Raw genomic sequence first — 19,647 nt, forward strand, 5'->3', positions numbered from 1 at the left:
TCCTCTATTGATTGGGGATGAGAACACATAGCTCAGGGTACTCTGTGCAGATTAACTAAAATAACAAACACGAGGGTGGGGGCTGGGATGGCGCTGCCACCAAACCTCCCCGCCTGCCTCTCTCCCACAGGTCATCTCACACAGGCAAGGTGTGGCCAGGGGCAAGCTTGCCACCCCAGGAAGCACGGCTCCCTTCCAGTTATGATTATGAAATGCTTCACACCGCCTGCAAACCCTTCAAGGAATTGGGAACGACAGGGGCTTCTTTTCTAAGTAGTAGCAATAGACAACAGGAGAATGAAAAAGTGAGCGTTCCAGTAGAAACAAAGGCCAATTCTTTGGCCCCAGATGCGGAAGCTTATACAACATTAGAAAAGTCCTGGAAAGAAAATGTTACAAGTAACAGCTGAGATTACAGGGGGAGGATGATGGAGAATACAAGCTGACTGACTGAAAATTCAGTTATGAGTATAATTTCTCCAAATATAAGACAGTCAACAATATTTCTGAAAATAATTTTACCTGGTCTAGATCCAGAGAGGAATAGACAATTTTCCCTTTGTCGTCGCCAGAGAACAATTTCATTCCATTGGGGCTCCAAGCCAGAGCTGTTATGCTATTTTTGTGAATACCAGTGACATCAAATCTCCGAAGCTATGAATAAATGATAAAAATATACATGAGAAAAAGCAAAGGATAAACACTGTGAGATGGAGCTATGTGGACAGGTGGGATGCAGCCCTCCTACTGGGGCAGGACCTGGGTTCCACCTGCCTATTTATCTTTAAAACCCACAGGGAACGGCCATAGAATATGAAGCAAAATTTAAATCATTCTGCCGTGCTTTATGTCCTACCAGGAACAAAAATGGTATCAGATTATAAAGAACATAGTGTTAAGCTTCTCCGAGCACCTATTTTCTAGGCAGAGGAGGATTTCTCATTTTAAAATCCATGAGGAATTTGCCAAGAAGCTAACAAATGCTAAAATGACTGGTGCTTACCTGTTTATTTCTCCCGGGCAATGAAGACACAAGTTGAAACACTGCAACCCTCCCAGAGGCCGTGCCCGCAGCCACCAGGTCATCGAAGCAGCTCAGCAGCTTCACCACTGTGATGGATTCCGTTTTCCCCTAAAGGAGAAACATCCAAAACCAAAACTTGTTGTAAAACATTACCAGTGGAGTGGAAAACTTTATCGGGCTGCAGCCTACACATACCCCTGACAGGAAGAGCACACAATTCAGAATTAAATCTGTTAAGCCCTTCTTTTTCTTTCCTAGGTGTTTAATCACTGAAATAACCAAGTTAAAAACCGCATTTCTCATGGACAAGTTGTTCAGACACTGTGGTCCCAGTCTGCCTGCCACACAGGCTCGCTGCGAGGACCAATGAGACAACACACCTGGAAGTGCTTTATAAATGGTTCCTGGTGTGTTTCGGTTCTGAGATTAGTAATCATATTAAATAATATTCACTCAAGCTCAACAGACTGGTTTATTAAAATACACGCGTATAAGCATTGACACAGATATTCAGGTTTCCAGCCCTCATAAGTGATCATTTTTTCAGTTTGAAACCATTGATTCAGAAAAATTACACAACTGTTTTGGCCTTGCTGAGACGTAGGGCAAGACATCCATCCAATAAGCCACTTTGATCCAAGCCACTGTGGTAATTTAGATGGTAGTCAATCTGTCAATAGATAAGCACATCCTCCGTGTTCAGAAGACTGAGTCAGCTGCCATGGTAACAAACTAAAGTGGGTTGCAGTCCCTGTTCTTAAAGCTTAGCTGTGGCAATGAGATGTGCACTTGAAAAGCCCCCCACAGCCGGTGGGGATGCTGATGACTAAGCTCACTTTGATCTTCACAGCTTTCAGGGGATTCTCATGGGCTATAAATAGTCCTGATGCCAGATCGTGATTCCGGGGGAAGACGTTTGGCTCTTAAGCTACAGGAAGGAAAAGAGGGGCCCTTGAAGATCCCTGATCTTGCTGGTGTGTCAGGCAGAGGCGATTCAGAGGGAGGGGCGAGTGGGGCCGGGTGGGCAGGCAGACCACTGGGAGCCTTGAGCGACAGTTCGGGCAGGAGGTGGTATGCCCCTAGTTGGAGGAGTGGAGAACCAAACGGGCACGAAGGCAGTAAACCCTGTGAAGATGGAAGAGTCTACTAAGACCTGGTTACAATGACGAAGCAGCAGAGAAAACAGCAGAGCAACTCACCTCCTGAGCGTTTCCCTGTCCCAGGCAACTTGAGAAGCACTTTACACCTGTTAGCTCCTTGAATCCTCACACAACCGTGAGGGTAGGTGCCGTGGTCATCCTCATTTTACAGAGGTAAGGGATGTGTCTAAGGTCCCATGGCCAGAGAATCAGGAGTGTGGGTGCACCCCAGTGTGGCTCCCCAGAGGTCCTGCTCGGCCTCACTGCTCTGTGAGCGAGCCCGCAGGCCTCCCAGACAGAAGGCGTGGGAGGCTCGTGCAGAGGAAGGAGAATGAAGGACCTGGTCATCTGGAGTGTGGGGAACATGAGTGATGGTCCCATCAGCAGAATCCATGGTGCTGCTTTGAGGGAAGAAGGTAACACACAACATGTTTAGGTAGGAATAGTCTCGACATGGTAGCAGGACGTTGAAAAGAGAATACTTTCCTTGGGAATCTGTAATTATAAATACCACCACCACCACATCGGGAATCAAAATCATTCACTAGAGATCTTGCTATGTCATAGCACAAATTTAAAACTTGTGTAAGTTTTCTGAGTGAATGGTTTCAAACTAAAACTCATCACTCAGATGGGTTGGAAGCCTGAATATCGGTGTGTGGTGCTTATGCCTGTGCTTTTAAATAAACCAGTGTGCTAAGTTTGAGTTAATGCTGTTCAATATGATTACTAATAAGCATTATGGTTCTTGGCGTAAGAACCAAAACATCTCAAGACTCAGATTCTCAACACTTTACTTCAGATAAACAAAATACGTGGCTTCAACTTCCAACAGTACCGTGTCTAGCTATTCCGAAGAACATTTCTCTCCAAACCCCTTGAAATACAATGTAAGATACATAAAACATCCTTTTAAAGCTGATCTCTAGAAAGAAAAAGAAAATCCACAGGAGCCCAAGTGAAGAGTATTGCCAAACTGATGCAGGTGATGTTGGATCTGCCGGCAGTTTCTGGGTGCGGGCCGGGATCTTGTCTCGTGAAGCCAAAGAATGGAAACACGGACCAGGGAGAGGCAAAAAGTTTTAAAAAGAGGATAGTTTATTAGAGGCAGGAGAAGAGGTGCAGCTCCCGAGCGGGAGAGGGTCCCGAATAGGGGTGCCCCATGACTGAGGCAAAAGCTCTTACTTTTATACCTTCCCTTGCCTGCTTGGGGAAGGGGAGCTGTTTGAAGAAGGGAACTGATGCCTTCTAGTGAAATTCGTCTACCAGGTTTGTTCTGCTTGCCCATCCTAAAGGAATTAGCAAAGTAACCCACTCTTCATCTATCAGATCTGCTCCATTTGTCAGGCCAAAATGAATTTTATGATTAATCTCAGGGCCTTGTTACATTATGTCCTGGAGAAAAGGAGTGATTACAAAACCTGAAGTTTTAGGATATGGCTGTCTTTTCTTTATTCCACCAGGGACCTCCCTGTCTACCTAGGGACATGCTAACTCTCCTGTATCAAAACCAGAACAGAAGCCAGCGCTGAAGCCACAGGCTCCCCTGGGACTATCTGGCCAACACGCAGAGCCTCGGTGCTCAGAGCTGAGCAGGGATCACGAGGACAAGGCTTCAGGCCAGATGAGGTGGGGAGCTGGAACCGATATCCTCTGCAGAAGCCAGAACCTCGGAAGACCTAACCCTCCGTGGAAGTGTAAACTAAGGGAAATTGGATTTGCTGGCAAATGGAGCTGACAAGGGACTGTGTCTTATCTCAGGCACTGATGGGAGTGCAGAAAGGAAGAATCTTTCCTAAGAACCTGTAATCACAAGCCTGCCCTACTCCGCATCAGAGTCTGAATTTGTTCTTCCTTTTTATTCAGAAGCAGCTCCAAGCCAGGCAACGTAACTAAAGTGCTGCCATGTTAGCAGCACCCCAAGGGGCCAGCAGAGTGAGCGTAAACCTGTCTGTGGAGCACTCTCTGCCCCCAGGTCCCTCAGCACTCACACGGGTTAGGATGAGCCATGTTGCCCGAAACTGCAAATGACCACGGGGAAAGAGGCCCCATGAAGAAGAATCAGCTGAAAAAGGCAACAGAATTATATAATCCCTCACCCCCAACAAAGTACTTCATTTAGATGGAAGAGACCCAGGACATGAGAGAAATATGCTTAGGGGGTGGCCGGTTAGCTCAGTTGGTTAGAGCGTGGTGCTCTTAACAACAATGTTGCTGGTTTGATTCTCGTATGGGCCAGTGAGCTGTGCCCTCCACAACTCCATTGAAACAACTACTTGACTTGGAGCTGATGGGTCCTGGAAAAACACACTTAAAAAAAAAAAAAGAAATATGCTTAAACATTTAAAAGAAATATAAAAGGAAACTGAAATATAAGAGCAAGCTACTATCACAAATAGATAGGAATGAAGAAGAATCAAAAGAATTTAAAATCTTAGTGGTAGATTAAATATATTAATCACAGCTAAAAGAAAATAGTGAACTAGATGACAGATCTTTGCAAGAGACAAAAAGATAAAAAAATATGAAAGAGAAGTTAGGAGTCATAGAAGACAGAATATGCTATATCTAAATCTATATCCTGATTAGATATAGTCCAACCTATGTCTAATCAGGATTCCAGTAAGGAAGAAAAGAGAGGAAAAGGGAAGGCAATATCTTCAGACAAGGGCTACCAATTATCCAAAACTGATTAAAACACTTGCATCCTCAGAAGCACAAGCCTTGAACAAGATTCATGGAAAAAACAGTACACACATAATCCTTGTAGTCAGACAGTAAAACCTCAAAGACGATGGGAAAATATTAGTAGTCAGAGAAAAAAATGCAAATAACCAAATAGGAATCATTATTAAAAAACAGACTTCTCAATAGCAAGAACACAATTCAGAATACAGCAGAGTATCATCTTCCAAGCGCTAAGAGAAAAAAACCGTTAGCCTTGAATGGTTCCCTGACCAAACAATTCAAAGACAGAGACATTCAAACAAAAAAGTCCACAGAGTACTTACCACTAAAAGACCTCAACACAAGTACTAAAGGATGGACTCCAGAAAGAAGAAAAATGGTTGCAAAGGGAAGAACTGAGATGTAATGAAGAATGGTGAGCGAAGAAGTTGGTAAAAACACGAGGGAACCTAAAAAATGACTAGAAAGTACAATACCAACATCTAATTTGAGTAGTTAAAAACAGAACTAAAATACTAGACAGTTACATGTATGATGAGAAAGGCCAGAGACATCGTAAGAAAACTACAGTTGACCCTTGAACAACGCAGGGGTTAGGAGTGCTGACCCACCACGCAGTCGAAAATCCATATATGACTTTTGACTCCCCAAAAACTTTATTAATAGCTTACTATTGACCGGAAACCTTACCAATAACATAAACAGTTAATTAACATATTTTGTAGGTAATGTGTATTATATACTATGTATATTCTTGCAATAAAGTAAGCTAGAGAAAAGAAAATGTTATTAAGAAAATCATAAGAGGAAATATATTCACAGTGCTGTACACATTTACTGGGAAAATCTGCATATAAGTGGACCCAAACAGTTCAAATCTGTGTTGTTCAGAGTCAACTATATAGACTAATATCCTCATGAACACAGACACAAGAAATCTTAACAAAATATTACTAAAATGAATACAGCAAGATTTTAAAAAGGATAACCTATATCATGACAAAGGTTACAACAGTAATACATGGTTGGGTTAATAACCAAAACTCACTGCATATAGTCATATAACATATTAATAGAATAAAGGAGAAAAATCATATTATCATCTCAACAGATGCAGAAAAAGTATTCGACAAACTTCAAAACTTACACATGACAAAAACTCTCAGAAAACTAGGAGTGAAAATATAAGCATCTGTGTGGCACCTACAGCTACTGTAATGGTGAAAGGCTAAATGCTGAGGCAAAGATGTCCATTCTCACTGTGGTCGCTATACTGGACATCCTAGCCTGTGCAGGAAGTCACGGAAAACAATCAAAGGCATACAGATTGGAAAAGATGAAATAATACTCTTTCTCCATGGGCAGACGTGATCATCTATGCAGAAAACCTAAAGAAATCTACAAAACAGGATACAAGTGAAATATACAAAGATCCACTGTATTTCTATATACTAGCAACAAAAACATCTGAAAGTGAAATACAATGGTTGTATAGTTCTTATATCATCTGCGAAGTGATATCATATTACTTGAGTAGACTGATGTAAAGGAAAAACTCAGCTTTCCACCTTTGAGTCTTTACTCTCACACAGAACACTTTATTTCTGATGCTTATGGTCACCAAATATGTGGGGTTTTTTCTTCTGTGACACCACGCAAGTCTCTGACACCCGCTGGGTGTCCTACAATTTAACTCAATCCTGACACCATTTACCTGGAGAGAGCATCAGATCCCCCAGGTTAAGGGCTCGGTCCCACAAGACTGCCTCCTGCCACTTCAGATGCCAGTTGCAAGCCTGGGTCATCACCTGTGCTTCTGACTCATGTACAGACTAGACTGGAGGTTCCAACGACACCTCGGGTTTGATTAATTTGCTAGAGTGGCCCACAGACCTCAGAAACACTTACTTCCAAGCTTCTAATCACAGCCCAGTCTTACTGGTGACCAGCCCCCATCCAGGAGCCCACTCAGACTCACCTCAATGGAACCAGCGAGCTCCCAGTGCTCTTGTCACTTAGGAAATTACAAGGGTTTTAGGAGCCCTGTAGCAGGAACCAGCAGCAGAGACGAGTGTATATATGTTTCTTATTATTTCACAATGTTTCACAAATGTTTTGAAGCAAGTTAAAGGACACATATTGTAAACTCTAGAAAAACTACTATAAATATAAAAAGGTAGAGCCTAATAAGCCATAGTGCACATAAAACAGAAATACAAAAAATAATTAATCCAAAAGGCAGTAGGAAAAGAAAAACAAGGTATAAGGAATAAGTGGGATAAGTAGAAAACAATAACCAAAATGGCAGACTTACCCAATTGTTCTCAATTGGGGGCAATCTTGCTTCCCTGCACCCATGGGACATTTGGCAATGTCCGGAGATTGCTACGACTTGGGAGGTACTAGTGTCATCTAGTAGGTAGAAACCAGAGATGCTGCTAAACATCCTACAATACACGGGACAGGGCTCCCACACCAAAACATCAATAGTGTCAAGGTTGAGAAACCTTGACTTAAATCCAACCATATTAATAGTTACATTAAATGTAAATAATCTAAATGTTTCAATTAGAAGGTAGAGATCATCATACTGGATAAAAGAGTAGGACCCAACTTCAGGCTACCTACTTTAGATAGAAAGAAATGCACTTTATATATAAATGCACAGATAAACTAAAAGTAAGAATGGAGAAGATATACCATGTAAACCCTAATTATAAGAAAGCAGGAGTAGCCATATTAATATCAACGGAATATTACCAAAGGTAAAAAGAGACACTTTATAGTGATAAAAGGATCAATTCAACAAGACGACGTAACGATCCAAAGTGTACAGGTACCTAATGACAGCACTTTAAGTTGCACGAAACAACACTACAGTGTGAATGTACTTAAAGCCATTGAACTGGACACTTAAAAATGGTTCAAATGGTAAACTTAGTTATGTACATTTTACCACAATAAAAAAACATACCTGAAGCAAAACCTGACAGAACTGAGAAAAATAACTGCACAGTTTTGTTGGGAGATGTTAACGCCCCTCCCCCAGTGACTGACAGAATGAGCAGACAAAAGTCAGTGAGGTGATGGAAGCTTTGAAAGACTGGACTCCACCACTGCATTAGTGAGTGTCCACTAGAAAGCAGGCCCTCGGGACGGAATTAGACATGCAAGACATTCTCTGGGGAAACCCCGTGGCTGGGGGGGATCAGGTGGAGGCAGCAGGAAGAACTGTCCTCTGCAAGCTAGGAGGGAGAGAGGGGAGACGGAGGGCTGGAGAGGTCGGCTCACACTGCAGTGCAGTCTACGCAAGTTAAACGTGTGCACCACGGCTTACTAGGCTCTACCTGTTTTATTTTTATAGCAGTTTTTCTAGAGTTTACAACATGTGTCCTTTAACTGATCTCAGTTGTGAAATAATAACAAACATACATATGTCTCTGCTGCTGGTTCCTGCCACAGGGCTCCTAAAACCCTTGTAACTTCCTAAGCGACAAGAGCACAGGGAGCTCGCTGGTTCTATTGAGGTGAGTCTGAGTGGGCTCCTGGACGGGGGCTGGTCACCAGTAAGACCGGGCTGTGATTAGAAGCTTGGAAGTAAGTGTCCCTGAGGTCTGTGGGCCACTCTAGCAAAGGGGACACCCCAAGCCAAAGTCACCTGTCAGAGGTGTCACCTGTTTTCACAGGAATGACCTGCCTCCGGCCCCAGCCACACTCGGGCACCGGCTGGGAGCAGCCAGTAGGAGGCGCAATCTCGGAACGAGCACATTGGTGGCTCCAGCGTCATCAATTATAGGCCCCACAACAGGAGAGAGTCACTGAGATGAGGTCATTACCAAGCGACATACAGAGTAAAAAAACATGGACAAAAATTCTATTTTATTGAAAGAGATCAAATATTTGAGGGTGATTTTTTTATGGCTGAATCAGGATACATAAAACCTCTTTCAGGATACCCAAACACTCAAGGCTCAAATCCACTACTGGCCTCTTTTCAGCAGTATTTCCATTTCATAAAACCAACCTTCATTTAACACGGGAATCTTGACTGCACATTATTTAAAACGTGGGTCTTTACTGCACTAACTTCATTAAAACACCACGCTAGCACTGTTTTTCATACAGGTCTACAGACAGAGACAGACCTTGATAACATCTAATGGCCTATTTGAAAGAAAGTTTTAATGAGATGGACACTGACATAGGGTTAAGCAGTGAAATGTTTACTGACGGCTCTGCTGTGCTTAGCGTGGGGGCACCCACGGCCTAGGAGAGGAGCAGACCCATGAGCAAACACGGGAGCCTGACACCACGCGCAGGTGGGTCACGGGAAGGACGTGGTCTGTTCTCACAGGTGCAGAACAGCGGCGGCAGGTAAGGCTGCAGCCTTCAGGGTGCCAGTGCAATGAACCCCCGGTGCCTCCTGGCACAGACTGTCCTGGTTTTCATTTCTAAATGATGAAATATGCCCCCGTACATGAGACGGCCTGCAGCCTAAGTGTACACAATAGCCTTATCAGAAGACACGCACCCACACCCACGTGTCCTCATCTATGCGTAGCTGGGGAAAGGAAACGTCAAGAGCTGCTTTGAAGCCCTCTGGGCCCCTCCCTGCCTCATGCCCCAGCCACCAAAATCACTAACATGAGACTAATTGTCCCCTTGCTCTTATTCACAACTTTGCCACAGGTGCGTGTCCTTACACACGGGAGTGTGTAGGTGCCTCACACACAGATTCACACTGGTGAGCTAACACCTGATTGCAGGGTGTGGCCTCAGCCTTCCTGCCCCAGATACTCGATCCTAGTGTCCTGTGTTGATCAGCTCAGGGACGTTGTCTCATGTCATCTACTGCACTAGAAGTGGAAGTTTAAGCTGCAAAGCCAACTTACTATTTTACAATGAACTCTTAGGTGTGAACGGTACCCTCTTCCCTCACTGGCCGCTGTATAATACATGTGCATCGAGTTTAGCCCAAAAGCTGCTTGCCAAGCATGGAGCAGTTTCTGACCACACCACTGTAAGCATCAGAGCCAGTACACCAAGGGGCTCCCGGCTCGCAAAGGGACCCCACACCCAGCTGCACAGGGAATCCGGCCCCTTCCACAGACTTTCAGCTCCCTTCCTGCGGTCACATTCTCTCTACTTTTGATAAGAGGACAGTTCAGTCTTATTCTGGCCTGGGAGCCACTCTTTCGTCTCTTTCAGGAGACTCCGTCCATCTCAGGTCTCATCTATTGTGGGTTCAGCTTCTAGTTCCCTCATTTCCATCTTCCTAAGGGGCAACTTCTTGTTGCCTCATTGCGGCAATTTAATTTCCTCAAACAGAAATCTAGAAGAAACTTGATGGGAAAAGTCGGATTGGAAAGAAGCTGGGAATGGTTCCCAGACACACAGTTCACCTCCAGGGCTTCTCAGGCCCCTTGGCAGGCAGCTCTCCCTTTGGGCACGAGACGAGTGCACGGGACCCGTGTTCTCTGTGAGCAGGGCCTTGGGGACGGTGAGGTCCAGCGAGGCTTTCTCTACGGGCCTCTTTTGATGCGGCAAGGTTAGCCTGCAGTAGAAACTGCTGGCATATCAAATAACCAACAGATCTGAATATTCTGAAATATTTAAGAAGACTCAAATAAGATTCGAATTCATTAAATGCGTAAGAATTGTTTCACTATTTTCCTTCTTTTACTAACAAATAACCACAATTTAAAGTTTGAATATTTCTACAACTTTTTAATGATCTAAAAGTTAAACAAAGGCATCTGCTTTTCTAGAATAATTTTCTTAACTCCATAAGGCAAACTGGAGTAGGCACTGTCCACCGGATTTGAAGGAAGTCCCTGGGGCCAGGGATTCTGTCAGTAGTGATCGAGACATAGGCAGATTACCTATAAAGGAAAAACATTTGACTGCCGGAGCAGTCTCAGCAATCAAGAGACAACAGAGTAATACCTTTAAATACGCTGAGATAAGATAACCATATGAAGTGAGGTAGGGATGGAGTTTCGTTTTCCCCCCAACGTCCCACATCACTTACTGGGAAACCTCTGTGGTGTCACCTTGGCAATAACTCAAGTGTTCACATACATTGAATTTTCTGACTTCTCTATTCTCTTCCAGTGATCTGTTTATCTAGTCTTGTACTGATACTTGCCTTGGTTACTGAAGCTTTACAAGTCTTATTACCCAATATAGCAACTCCTCCCGTCTTGTTCTTTTCCCACTAGTATCTTCGCTCTTTTTGACTCATTACAATTTCATACACATTTTTACTCACCCTGTCAATTGCCATTTAAAAAATTTTTGGAATTAAAATGAACTTAGAGAATTTACGGAGAATGGATATGTAATAAAATACAATTTTTACTATGAGTCACTGTAAAAAAAAAAATTGAAGGCTAAATTCCCAACAACTAATGAACTGAAGCGATCCATCCGTACTGCGATGCTACTGCAGGTCACGGGACCCTAATCAATGCATCTAGGGGTCACTTCCACAGGAAAGACAGGGCAGGCATTAGGCAAATGCGTCTTTGGCTGAGGTGGCGAGACAAAAACTCCCATTTCTGCATCATTTAAAATAATATACTAGGTATAAGTCAGGTAAACATTTATGACATTGTAAGGCAGGAGTTTTCTAACTGGAAAACAGCAGACACGTTCCCACTCCCAGGCCTCTCCTTCTTCCGACCTGGAATATGCTACCCCAGACACATTAGCATGGCATGCTGTCCATTCTCTTTAGGTCTTTGTTCAGTCAGCCCTTCCCCGAACTTCCTATTTACAACGGGACCACCCCTGCTGGCACTCATCACCCCCTTCTCTGGTTTACTGTCCCCTCAGCTCGTCTCCCACTTGTTGGTCTATGTGTCACTTTTCTGGTTCTCCCCATTAGACTCTCAGCTAGCTCCGTGAGGGCTGGGACTTCGCCTGCTGTGTCTCTAACAGTCTCCAGGACCTAACACAGGCCCGGCACACAGCAAGCCCTCGACAAACACTTGCTGAATGAATGCGCCGGGAGAGCAAGTGCAGAAAAGTGGCAGAAACAGGAACGAGCAGTGCTGTGGTGCGTGCAGCCACAGTTCTGAAGGCAAAGCCGTGGAAGTTCAACAATCTGCTGAATGCTAAGAGAGCATACACTTAATTTCAGAACAGAAAATTAGGCCAAGTTATCTTTCTCGTCTATTCTTATGTATGCCACACCCATGTAGTTAACAAGTTTATCACATTTCTGTACTTATAATTAGCTCCTCACATTTTCTTTGTGCTTTTGGCACTAGCTATGAAGAATTTCTTGTGTCTCCATCTGCCCTCTCCTACCAACTTGTGTAGAAAAAAAAGGTTTCCAAAGGCACTATTCTTGAAAACACATGGCAGACTATGTTTATCACACAAAAGGTCTGCTTTCTTCTTTAAGAACATACTCCATTTGAGAACATGATCTTTCATCCATGCCATTCATGGTTTTATTAGAGGGCAAACTAACTTTTATTTTTCTTTATCTTCCCAAAAAATCTTAGCTTCCCCCTAAATTAAACTAGTCGATGCATCTCTCGATCTTCCCTTGGAAATTCCAGAGCCCCTGAATCCGGCTGCTGTTGTCCTCCACACCCAGGCTTCTGTGGAAGCCCCGCCATCTCGCACCGGAAGTGAGCACACTGGTCAGGCAACCAGCCCTGTGGCCCGGAGCAGGAATCTCACAGTCCTTTATCTGTAAAACCCTGGGATTGTAGCGAATGATTCTAAGACTAGCTCTGAAGACGAGACAAGAGACAATAGTAACAACGGCATAAGTATTTAATTCATCTCTAGGATCACACACTAATGACAGCCAAAGCTCAAAGCAAATCTTTGTGGTGTTGTGTTTCCACAAGTAATATACGAAGATGTTATTACCAAAAAATTCTAGTAATTCCACAGTATTCAGGGAAAACAAAAATTCCTTCCCCTTCACACCCTTCCTCACCATACCCCATTCTCAACCCTCACCTAGAGTTAGGTAATCATGGTGAACTGTATGGGGGTGTTCGCCCCGATCTCTTCGTGTTTTACACACAGATATTTAGCTTTGTTTTCAAACCCTAACATCCTAACTCCAAATTATGTGTTCTTTCCAAAGCAGAATTTTTATTTTCTACTTTCTTTGTGAGTTTCCACAATTAGAAGTTTATAATCTATACTCGATGGGTGCTCAAAAAATGCTTTTGATACTCAGGGCTGCCAAATGTGGATTTGGGCCCCAGTATATATCTTTTTATGGTCCCTGAGGGAAAATTAGCTAAAAACATATACACGGGTTTTTTTCCTGGGGTCCCCTCCTAGTGTGCTGGGTCCAGTCATTTGTACTAGGTTCCCCCACAGTCTGGTCGTCCCTGCAGAGGTTATCCTAGCGTATCATATTCCTTCAAAGCCCATAGGGCTCATCATATGATAAACAGAAAACTAATTCTCGGTAAACCTTACAACTGGCAGTCAGGTATAATGTGCAGTTTCATTCTGGAGAGCACTAAACTCTAGTTTCCTTAAGATTTTTTGAGATGGGTGGCAGGAATTTTTAAAATGGTTTATATATATATATATATATATATATATATATATATATGTATATATATATATGTATGTGTGTATATATATATATATATATATATATTTTTTTTTTTTTTTATTTTATTGGGGAATATTGGGGAACAGTGTGTTTTTCCAGGACCCATCAGCTCCAAGTCAAGTCGTTGTTTTCAATCTAGTTGTGGAGGGCGCAGCTCACTGGCCCATGTGGGACTCAAACTGGCGACCTTGGTGTTATGAGCACTGTGCTCTAACCAACTGAGCCAACTGGCCACCCTATATTTTTTTAAAAGGCCTATAAAATAGTTATCAACGAGACACGTGTTTTATAAAAGAAAACCAGCTGTAATTGTAACCCGAGTAAGGGGTCCAAATTCTACCAGTGCACACTAGTGCACGCGTGGCCCAGCGGGTCCTGGAGCTGACCCTGCCCCAGGGGCAGGTTCCAGCCCTCAGCCTCATGGGGGCGCCCGGCCCGCCATTCTGGCCTTATCCCACACTGCTCCATGTCCTGCTCTGTATTCCAGTTCCATCCAAACACATTTTCTGGAACAACAACAAAACCCTTGAAACACTAAGCCTTAATGCTGAAGGTTACTCAATAGTGAAATAGTGAAAGCTTTAATGCTGAAGGTTACTCAACAGTCAATTAAAGGGGACAGCAAAACTACTCTACAGTGTTAGAAGTAGGAAGAGAGGGGCCTTGGGGACGAGTACTGATTGGGAGGTGGCACCAGGGTGTCTCCTGGGCTGCTGGAAATGTTCTGTACCTTAATCTGTGTGATGACAAGTGTGTATATACACATAAATTCATTAATTTGTACACTTTATGGAAATTATACTGCAATTAAAAAGTGAAAAAACAAAACAAGGTAAAACACAAGAGCCTGGAAAGCCTGCTCTAAATTTTTGAGGTGTGTTTTATGACCCAGAATACGATCTATGTTCACTTGTAAAGAAAGTGTCCTCAGCTGTTGTTGGGTGGAGTGTTCTAAAAATGTCAATTAGATCACGCTCATTGATAGCGTTGCTCAGTTCTATATCCTGGTTGGTTTTCTGTCACTACTTCTATTCCTGAGAGGTGCTGAAGTCTCCAACGGTAATTGTGGATTTCTCTACTTTTTCTTTCAGTTATGTCAGTTTTTCCTTTGTGTACCGAAGCTGTTTGTTTAGGACTATGGTGTCTTCTTCGTGAACTGACCCTTTTTTCATTATGCAATGTTTCTCTTTATCCCTGGTTATTTCTTTGCTCAGACTACTTTGATATTAATATGGCCACCTCAAATTTCTTTGGATTAGTGTTACATGGTGTGTCTTTTTCCATCCTTTTACTTTTTACCTTCCTACATAAATTCATTTTAAACTGCATTTCCTAAAGACAACAAGTAATTGGATCATGATTCTTTTTCTCCATTCCAATTTGTTTTTTAGTTGAAACAAGAGATAATTTCCATTTAATATAATTATTGATACATTTTGATTTAGGTTTATCATTGTATTTGTTTCTATTTGTTCCTTGTTTTTCCTTCTTCTGTTTCCCCTTTCTTGCTTTCCTGTGAGTTGTTTGAACATTTTTTAAATTCCATTTTGACATGTCTATAGTGATTTTTACTATACCATATTATACAGATATTTTGTTTTTGTTTTTTTCCAGTGGTTGCTCTAGGGATTACCACACATAAACACACAACACACACACACACTTCACATTTCAAAATCTATTTAGACTCATTATTTTACATCTTCAAGTAGAATGTAGAAAGCTTACCACCATATAGGTTCCTTACTCTCCTCTTTTATAGTATAGTTGTCTTATATGTTACTACATCCATATACATTAAAAACTCGATCAATTCTTTTTTCAACTTTTTTTTTGGGGGGGAGGGGAACAGGACTTTATTGGGGAACAGGGTATACTTCCAGGATTTTTTCCAAGTCAAGTTGTTGTCCTTTCAATCGTAGTTGTGGAGGATGCAGGTCAGCTCCAGGTCTAGTTGCCGTTGTTAGTTGCAGGGGGCACAGCCCATCATCCCTTGCGGGAGTCGAAGAGTCAAACTGGCAACCTTGTGGTTGAGAGCCCACTAGCCCATGTGGGAATTGAACCGGCAGTCTTCAGTGTCAGGAGCACAGAGCTCCAACTGCCCGAGCCACCGGGCCAGCCAAAAAAAATAACTCAATCAATTTTTAAAAATTTTTGCTACTTGTCAAATATATTTTAAAGAACTCAAGAAGAGAGAAATGCACTATTGTATTTATCCAGATATTTACTATTTTTCATCTATTACTGATGTTCCAAATTTCTTTCTGGTATCACTTTCTTTTGGATAAAGAAAAAGAAAGGTCTGCTGGAAACGAATCCCTTAGTTTTCTTCCATCTGAGAATATTTTTATTTCATCTTCTTTCCTGATAGATATTTTCACTGGTTAAAGAATTCTTAATTGATGGTTCTTTTATTTCACTACTTTAAAAATGTTGTACCACTGTCTTCTAACCTTCATGGTCTCTGATGAGAAATCTGCAGTCTTTCAAATCATCATTCCTCACAGGTAATGTGTCATTTTTCTCTGGCTACTTTTAAGATTTTTCTTTGTCTTCAGTTTTTAGCAGTTTGATTTCTTTGGTTTATCCTGTTAGGGGTTCACTATATTGGATTCAAAGTCTTCCGTATTAAGTGTTTGAAGTATTTGAGAGATTTCAGATATATTAATTCATAACTACAGTTTTAAAGATCAACTATGTAATGGTCTTAAATGTTTGAGGAATTTGTTCCAGCAAATCCATAAGCTATTAATCAAAGAAAAGAAATAGCAGTTTAAAAAAAAAAAAAAAGAAATAGCAGTTTTAATTTTTATAAAAAATATTAATATAAACTCTAGAGCCAATCTGTTCACGCTCAGACAATGACGTCACCATTTACTAACCTTGGGCAAGTCCCAAGGTTAACCTTGCCTGACCTTGTACAAGTCCTTTGACCTCTCTGTGCCTCAGTTGTCTACTTGGTAAAACGAGGATGAAAATAATAACATCTACCTTATACAGTTTCTGTGAGGATAAAATGAGTTAATATACCTAAAGGTTAGAGTAATGCCTGGCATTCAGAAAGTGCTATAATGCAAGCTAACCATTTTTGTTATTTTAAACTGAGTATAGAGGCTTAAGAAAAACTAAGTTTAAATGAAGACTTTAATTAAAGTTGAACATTTGACTAAAATGCAGATATTTGGAAACATTTCTCTTAAACACAAAGCCTTGTCTTAGTCCGTAAAAGCCCACTAACCACAGACAGTGTACAGCCCCACAAGGTCATGAGGTAGGAGCCATGACTCATTTGCCTTTGAGTCACTCTAGAAAAAAACCACGCATTAAATAAAGCATAGATACTAACTAAATGGGTGAATCCCATAATGGTCCACCACTATTTGGTGTCCCCCAACATCTACAATAACAGACATGCCCAAGTCAACCAGTGCAGAACCAGCCAGGCAGGATGCCCTTGGCGGTTCTACGGTTCTACAGACGTGATCTTATTTAACGTAGCTGTTCTAGCAGCCAGCCAGTACTGATACTAGTCCTTTCTTCACAATAAGTTCAATAGGATAACTAGAGATTACTCAAGCAAGTCTTTCAAGGTATTCTGAGAAACAAAACACTTAGGAAAAAAATACCTACTTCCAAAGTCTTCTACAAAGTAGTCAACGCTAAAATGTTCTTTTTTAAAGGGAGGCAACATTTTTGGAGGCAGGAAAAACAAGTTAAAAACACCAATGTTTTTAGCTATATTCCACCCCAACCACAGATGCTTTTGAAGTGCTGTCCGGGTGAGAGACGAAGGCCACGTTCCAGCAAACAGGAGTAAGTCACCATGTGCCGAAACTCACGAGCACGTTCAACATGAGCCACGGCTGGCGCACGCGCAGTACAGTGTAGAGGAAAGCGGGACTCACCTCGAAGCTGTACTTTTTCATCTGGTTGAAGTGCCGGCAGTACAGATAGATCATGCCGATGCTGCTGCCCACGGCAATGTAGTCCCCGCTGGTGTCCAGGGCCGTGAGGTAGACCAGCACGGAGCGGAAGCCCTTCTGGATCTTCGTGGGGATGGCATTGAGGAGATAGTACAGAGGGCAGAACTCTCTGAACGTAACAGGCTCTGACGTGGATGCCATGGCCAAGGTCTCCACAGAGGATCCACGCCGGAAAAGGAATGTTTATTTGGGAAACCTGGGGGCTAAAGAACAGGCACTGTTATCCTTGCAATATCTAGTCATGCCACAGAGAAATCATGTTCACCAGTGGGAACAAGGAACTTTTAGGTGGGTAAATCGTATAGCTGGAGCTTAATTACACAGACAAAGTGTGTCATCCAGGTGTCATCCAGATCACTTTGGAGCATTTTTATTCAAAATGCACTTGAACATGTACTGGCCCCCATAATTTATATGGTAATAAATACGATGGAGGGGCGGAAGCCACATTCAAAACAGTTCTTCTTCTCAAGTAGCTGAGGATCTAGCCAGGGAGGCAAAGAAGCCATGAAAATATACCAAACCCCGTGTGATTAGGTGCAAATCTGTGGGTCCTGATGAGAAGAGGGAGAGAGCGGTGTGGATTAGTGGGGAAAAGGCTTTACTAGAAATATCCTGTAGGATGGAATATGGAAAAGAGAAACAGGAAAGACAGCTGCACTAGAACAGCGAACCAATCCCAGACGCAGCAATACGCTGAGACGACGGTCCCCCCGCTGGAGGCCTGTAATGTCCTCAGAGCCCAGGGCCTCGACTGCGCAGCGCCTGTCGCCTGTTCCTCAGAGACCGTACCTCTTGGCACTCTGGATTCCGAGCTTCCCTCAATAGGTACGCAATCCTTCCACAGCACATTCTAATTACCAAGAGCCCACTCACTCACTCAGTCCTTACCCTACCCTGTAACATACATAGGTGCTGGCATCGTCCCCAACTTTTAGAGGAAGGTATTGAAGGCCAGAGGCCCACACGTCTGGCCCAAGACCACACAGCTGAGACCTGAATCTGGGTCTGCTCCCTCCAAGTCCTGGGCCCTTTCCAACATCAGTCACAGCTCTGACAGACAAGCACAGGTGATGTCTGCACCTGCTTCGACCTGGAGAAACATTTTAATCCTTCAGGTCCATGGAGATTTCAAGCCCCTCTAGTAGAAACTTCTTGGGATGCTGGTTTTATGGTCTGTTTGAACTGTGGGTTTTCTATTTCTACAGAGCTAACTGACTTCCAAGCCCTCTTCTAATGAAACTCACCCAGAAGCCCTTGCACTGGTTGTTCCTTCCAGCTGGAATGCTCTCTCTGCAGGTGTCACTCAGCTCTTGTTCTTCTCAACATGTAGGTCTCTGCTAGAATGTCCCCTCTTCCACAAGACCTTACCTGGCCACCCCTAAAGTGGCCCCTCTGCCCCCCGAGCACTCTCTCTCACACCCTCTCTCCATACACCTCTTTCGTTTCTGTTGACTCACCGTCTCTGCCTGAGCTCCTCCACCACCACCCCTGGTCTGTAAGCCCCACAGGAGCAGAGCCCATGTCTGCCTCACTCACTCCTCTAGCCGCTGGCACCTAGAAAAGGCCAGGCACATCAGAGATGCTCAGTAAATATTTACTGAATAAATGAATGAGTTATAAAACAGGAACATTTGCAAGGAAGGAATTAGTGACACGAATGGAAGAGCAGCAAAATATGATCTTTTCTCCAATGATTCAATTCAAACCTGGAATAATAATCTCCCCTCCCGCCCACCCCCCCAATCTGTACAGAATATGCCGTTTTCCAAGAATTTTCAGATTCCTACCTTGCTTGGTAGTCACAATAGCCAACACAGAGAGATAAGCGGGGTCATCTCAGAGAACTTTTCTACAGGTGACAAAAATAATCATATCCCTCTGTGATGGTTAAGAACACCGACTAACACACCCTCTTTTAGCAGAAGTTGAAGCTCTGGAAGATTCAGAAATTTGCCCAAGGTCACACAGTTTTAAGCGCAAGGAAAATCGGGATGGTGAACTCTGGTTCTGTTCATACAGCAGCACAGTTCATAAATGTATAACTTTTTAAGAACAAGACCAATCCTTGGTTTGTGCGAGTACTCCAGAAAGGTGGGCAAGACCAACGTGACCCAGAAATCAAATGACAGCAAAACGGCTGTCAGGGCTGCTGGCAGACACCCTGGGAAAGCATGTAGGTCATTTAAGGACGGGACACTAAAACCAAAATGA

At 43.0% G+C, this 19,647-nt stretch overlaps 1 protein-coding gene across 5 annotated transcripts in view; it reads right to left on the bottom strand.

The window, feature by feature from the left end:
- The window catches only part of TECPR2 (tectonin beta-propeller repeat containing 2), an 86,508-nt gene that overhangs the window by 63,377 nt on the left and 3,484 nt on the right, over positions 1-19,647 (bottom strand). For 4 of the 5 annotated variants that reach the window (XM_033108828.1, XM_033108825.1, XM_033108829.1 and 1 more), the window contains exons 2-4: positions 17,356-17,636; positions 1,004-1,132; positions 523-654 (exon numbers count right to left, since the gene is read on the bottom strand). In XM_033108828.1, coding sequence (XP_032964719.1) covers positions 523-654; positions 1,004-1,132; positions 17,356-17,574 — 480 coding nt within the window. In that variant the 5' untranslated portion in view covers positions 17,575-17,636. Of the gene's footprint in view, positions 1-522; positions 655-1,003; positions 1,133-17,355; positions 17,637-18,680; positions 18,833-19,647 lie in introns of those variants that run through there. The other variant, XM_033108826.1, reaches the window with a different exon arrangement.

This window comes from Rhinolophus ferrumequinum, chromosome 6 (assembly GCF_004115265.2).
Source record: "Rhinolophus ferrumequinum isolate MPI-CBG mRhiFer1 chromosome 6, mRhiFer1_v1.p, whole genome shotgun sequence".
In the NCBI taxonomy this organism is placed as follows: domain Eukaryota; kingdom Metazoa; phylum Chordata; class Mammalia; order Chiroptera; family Rhinolophidae; genus Rhinolophus; species Rhinolophus ferrumequinum.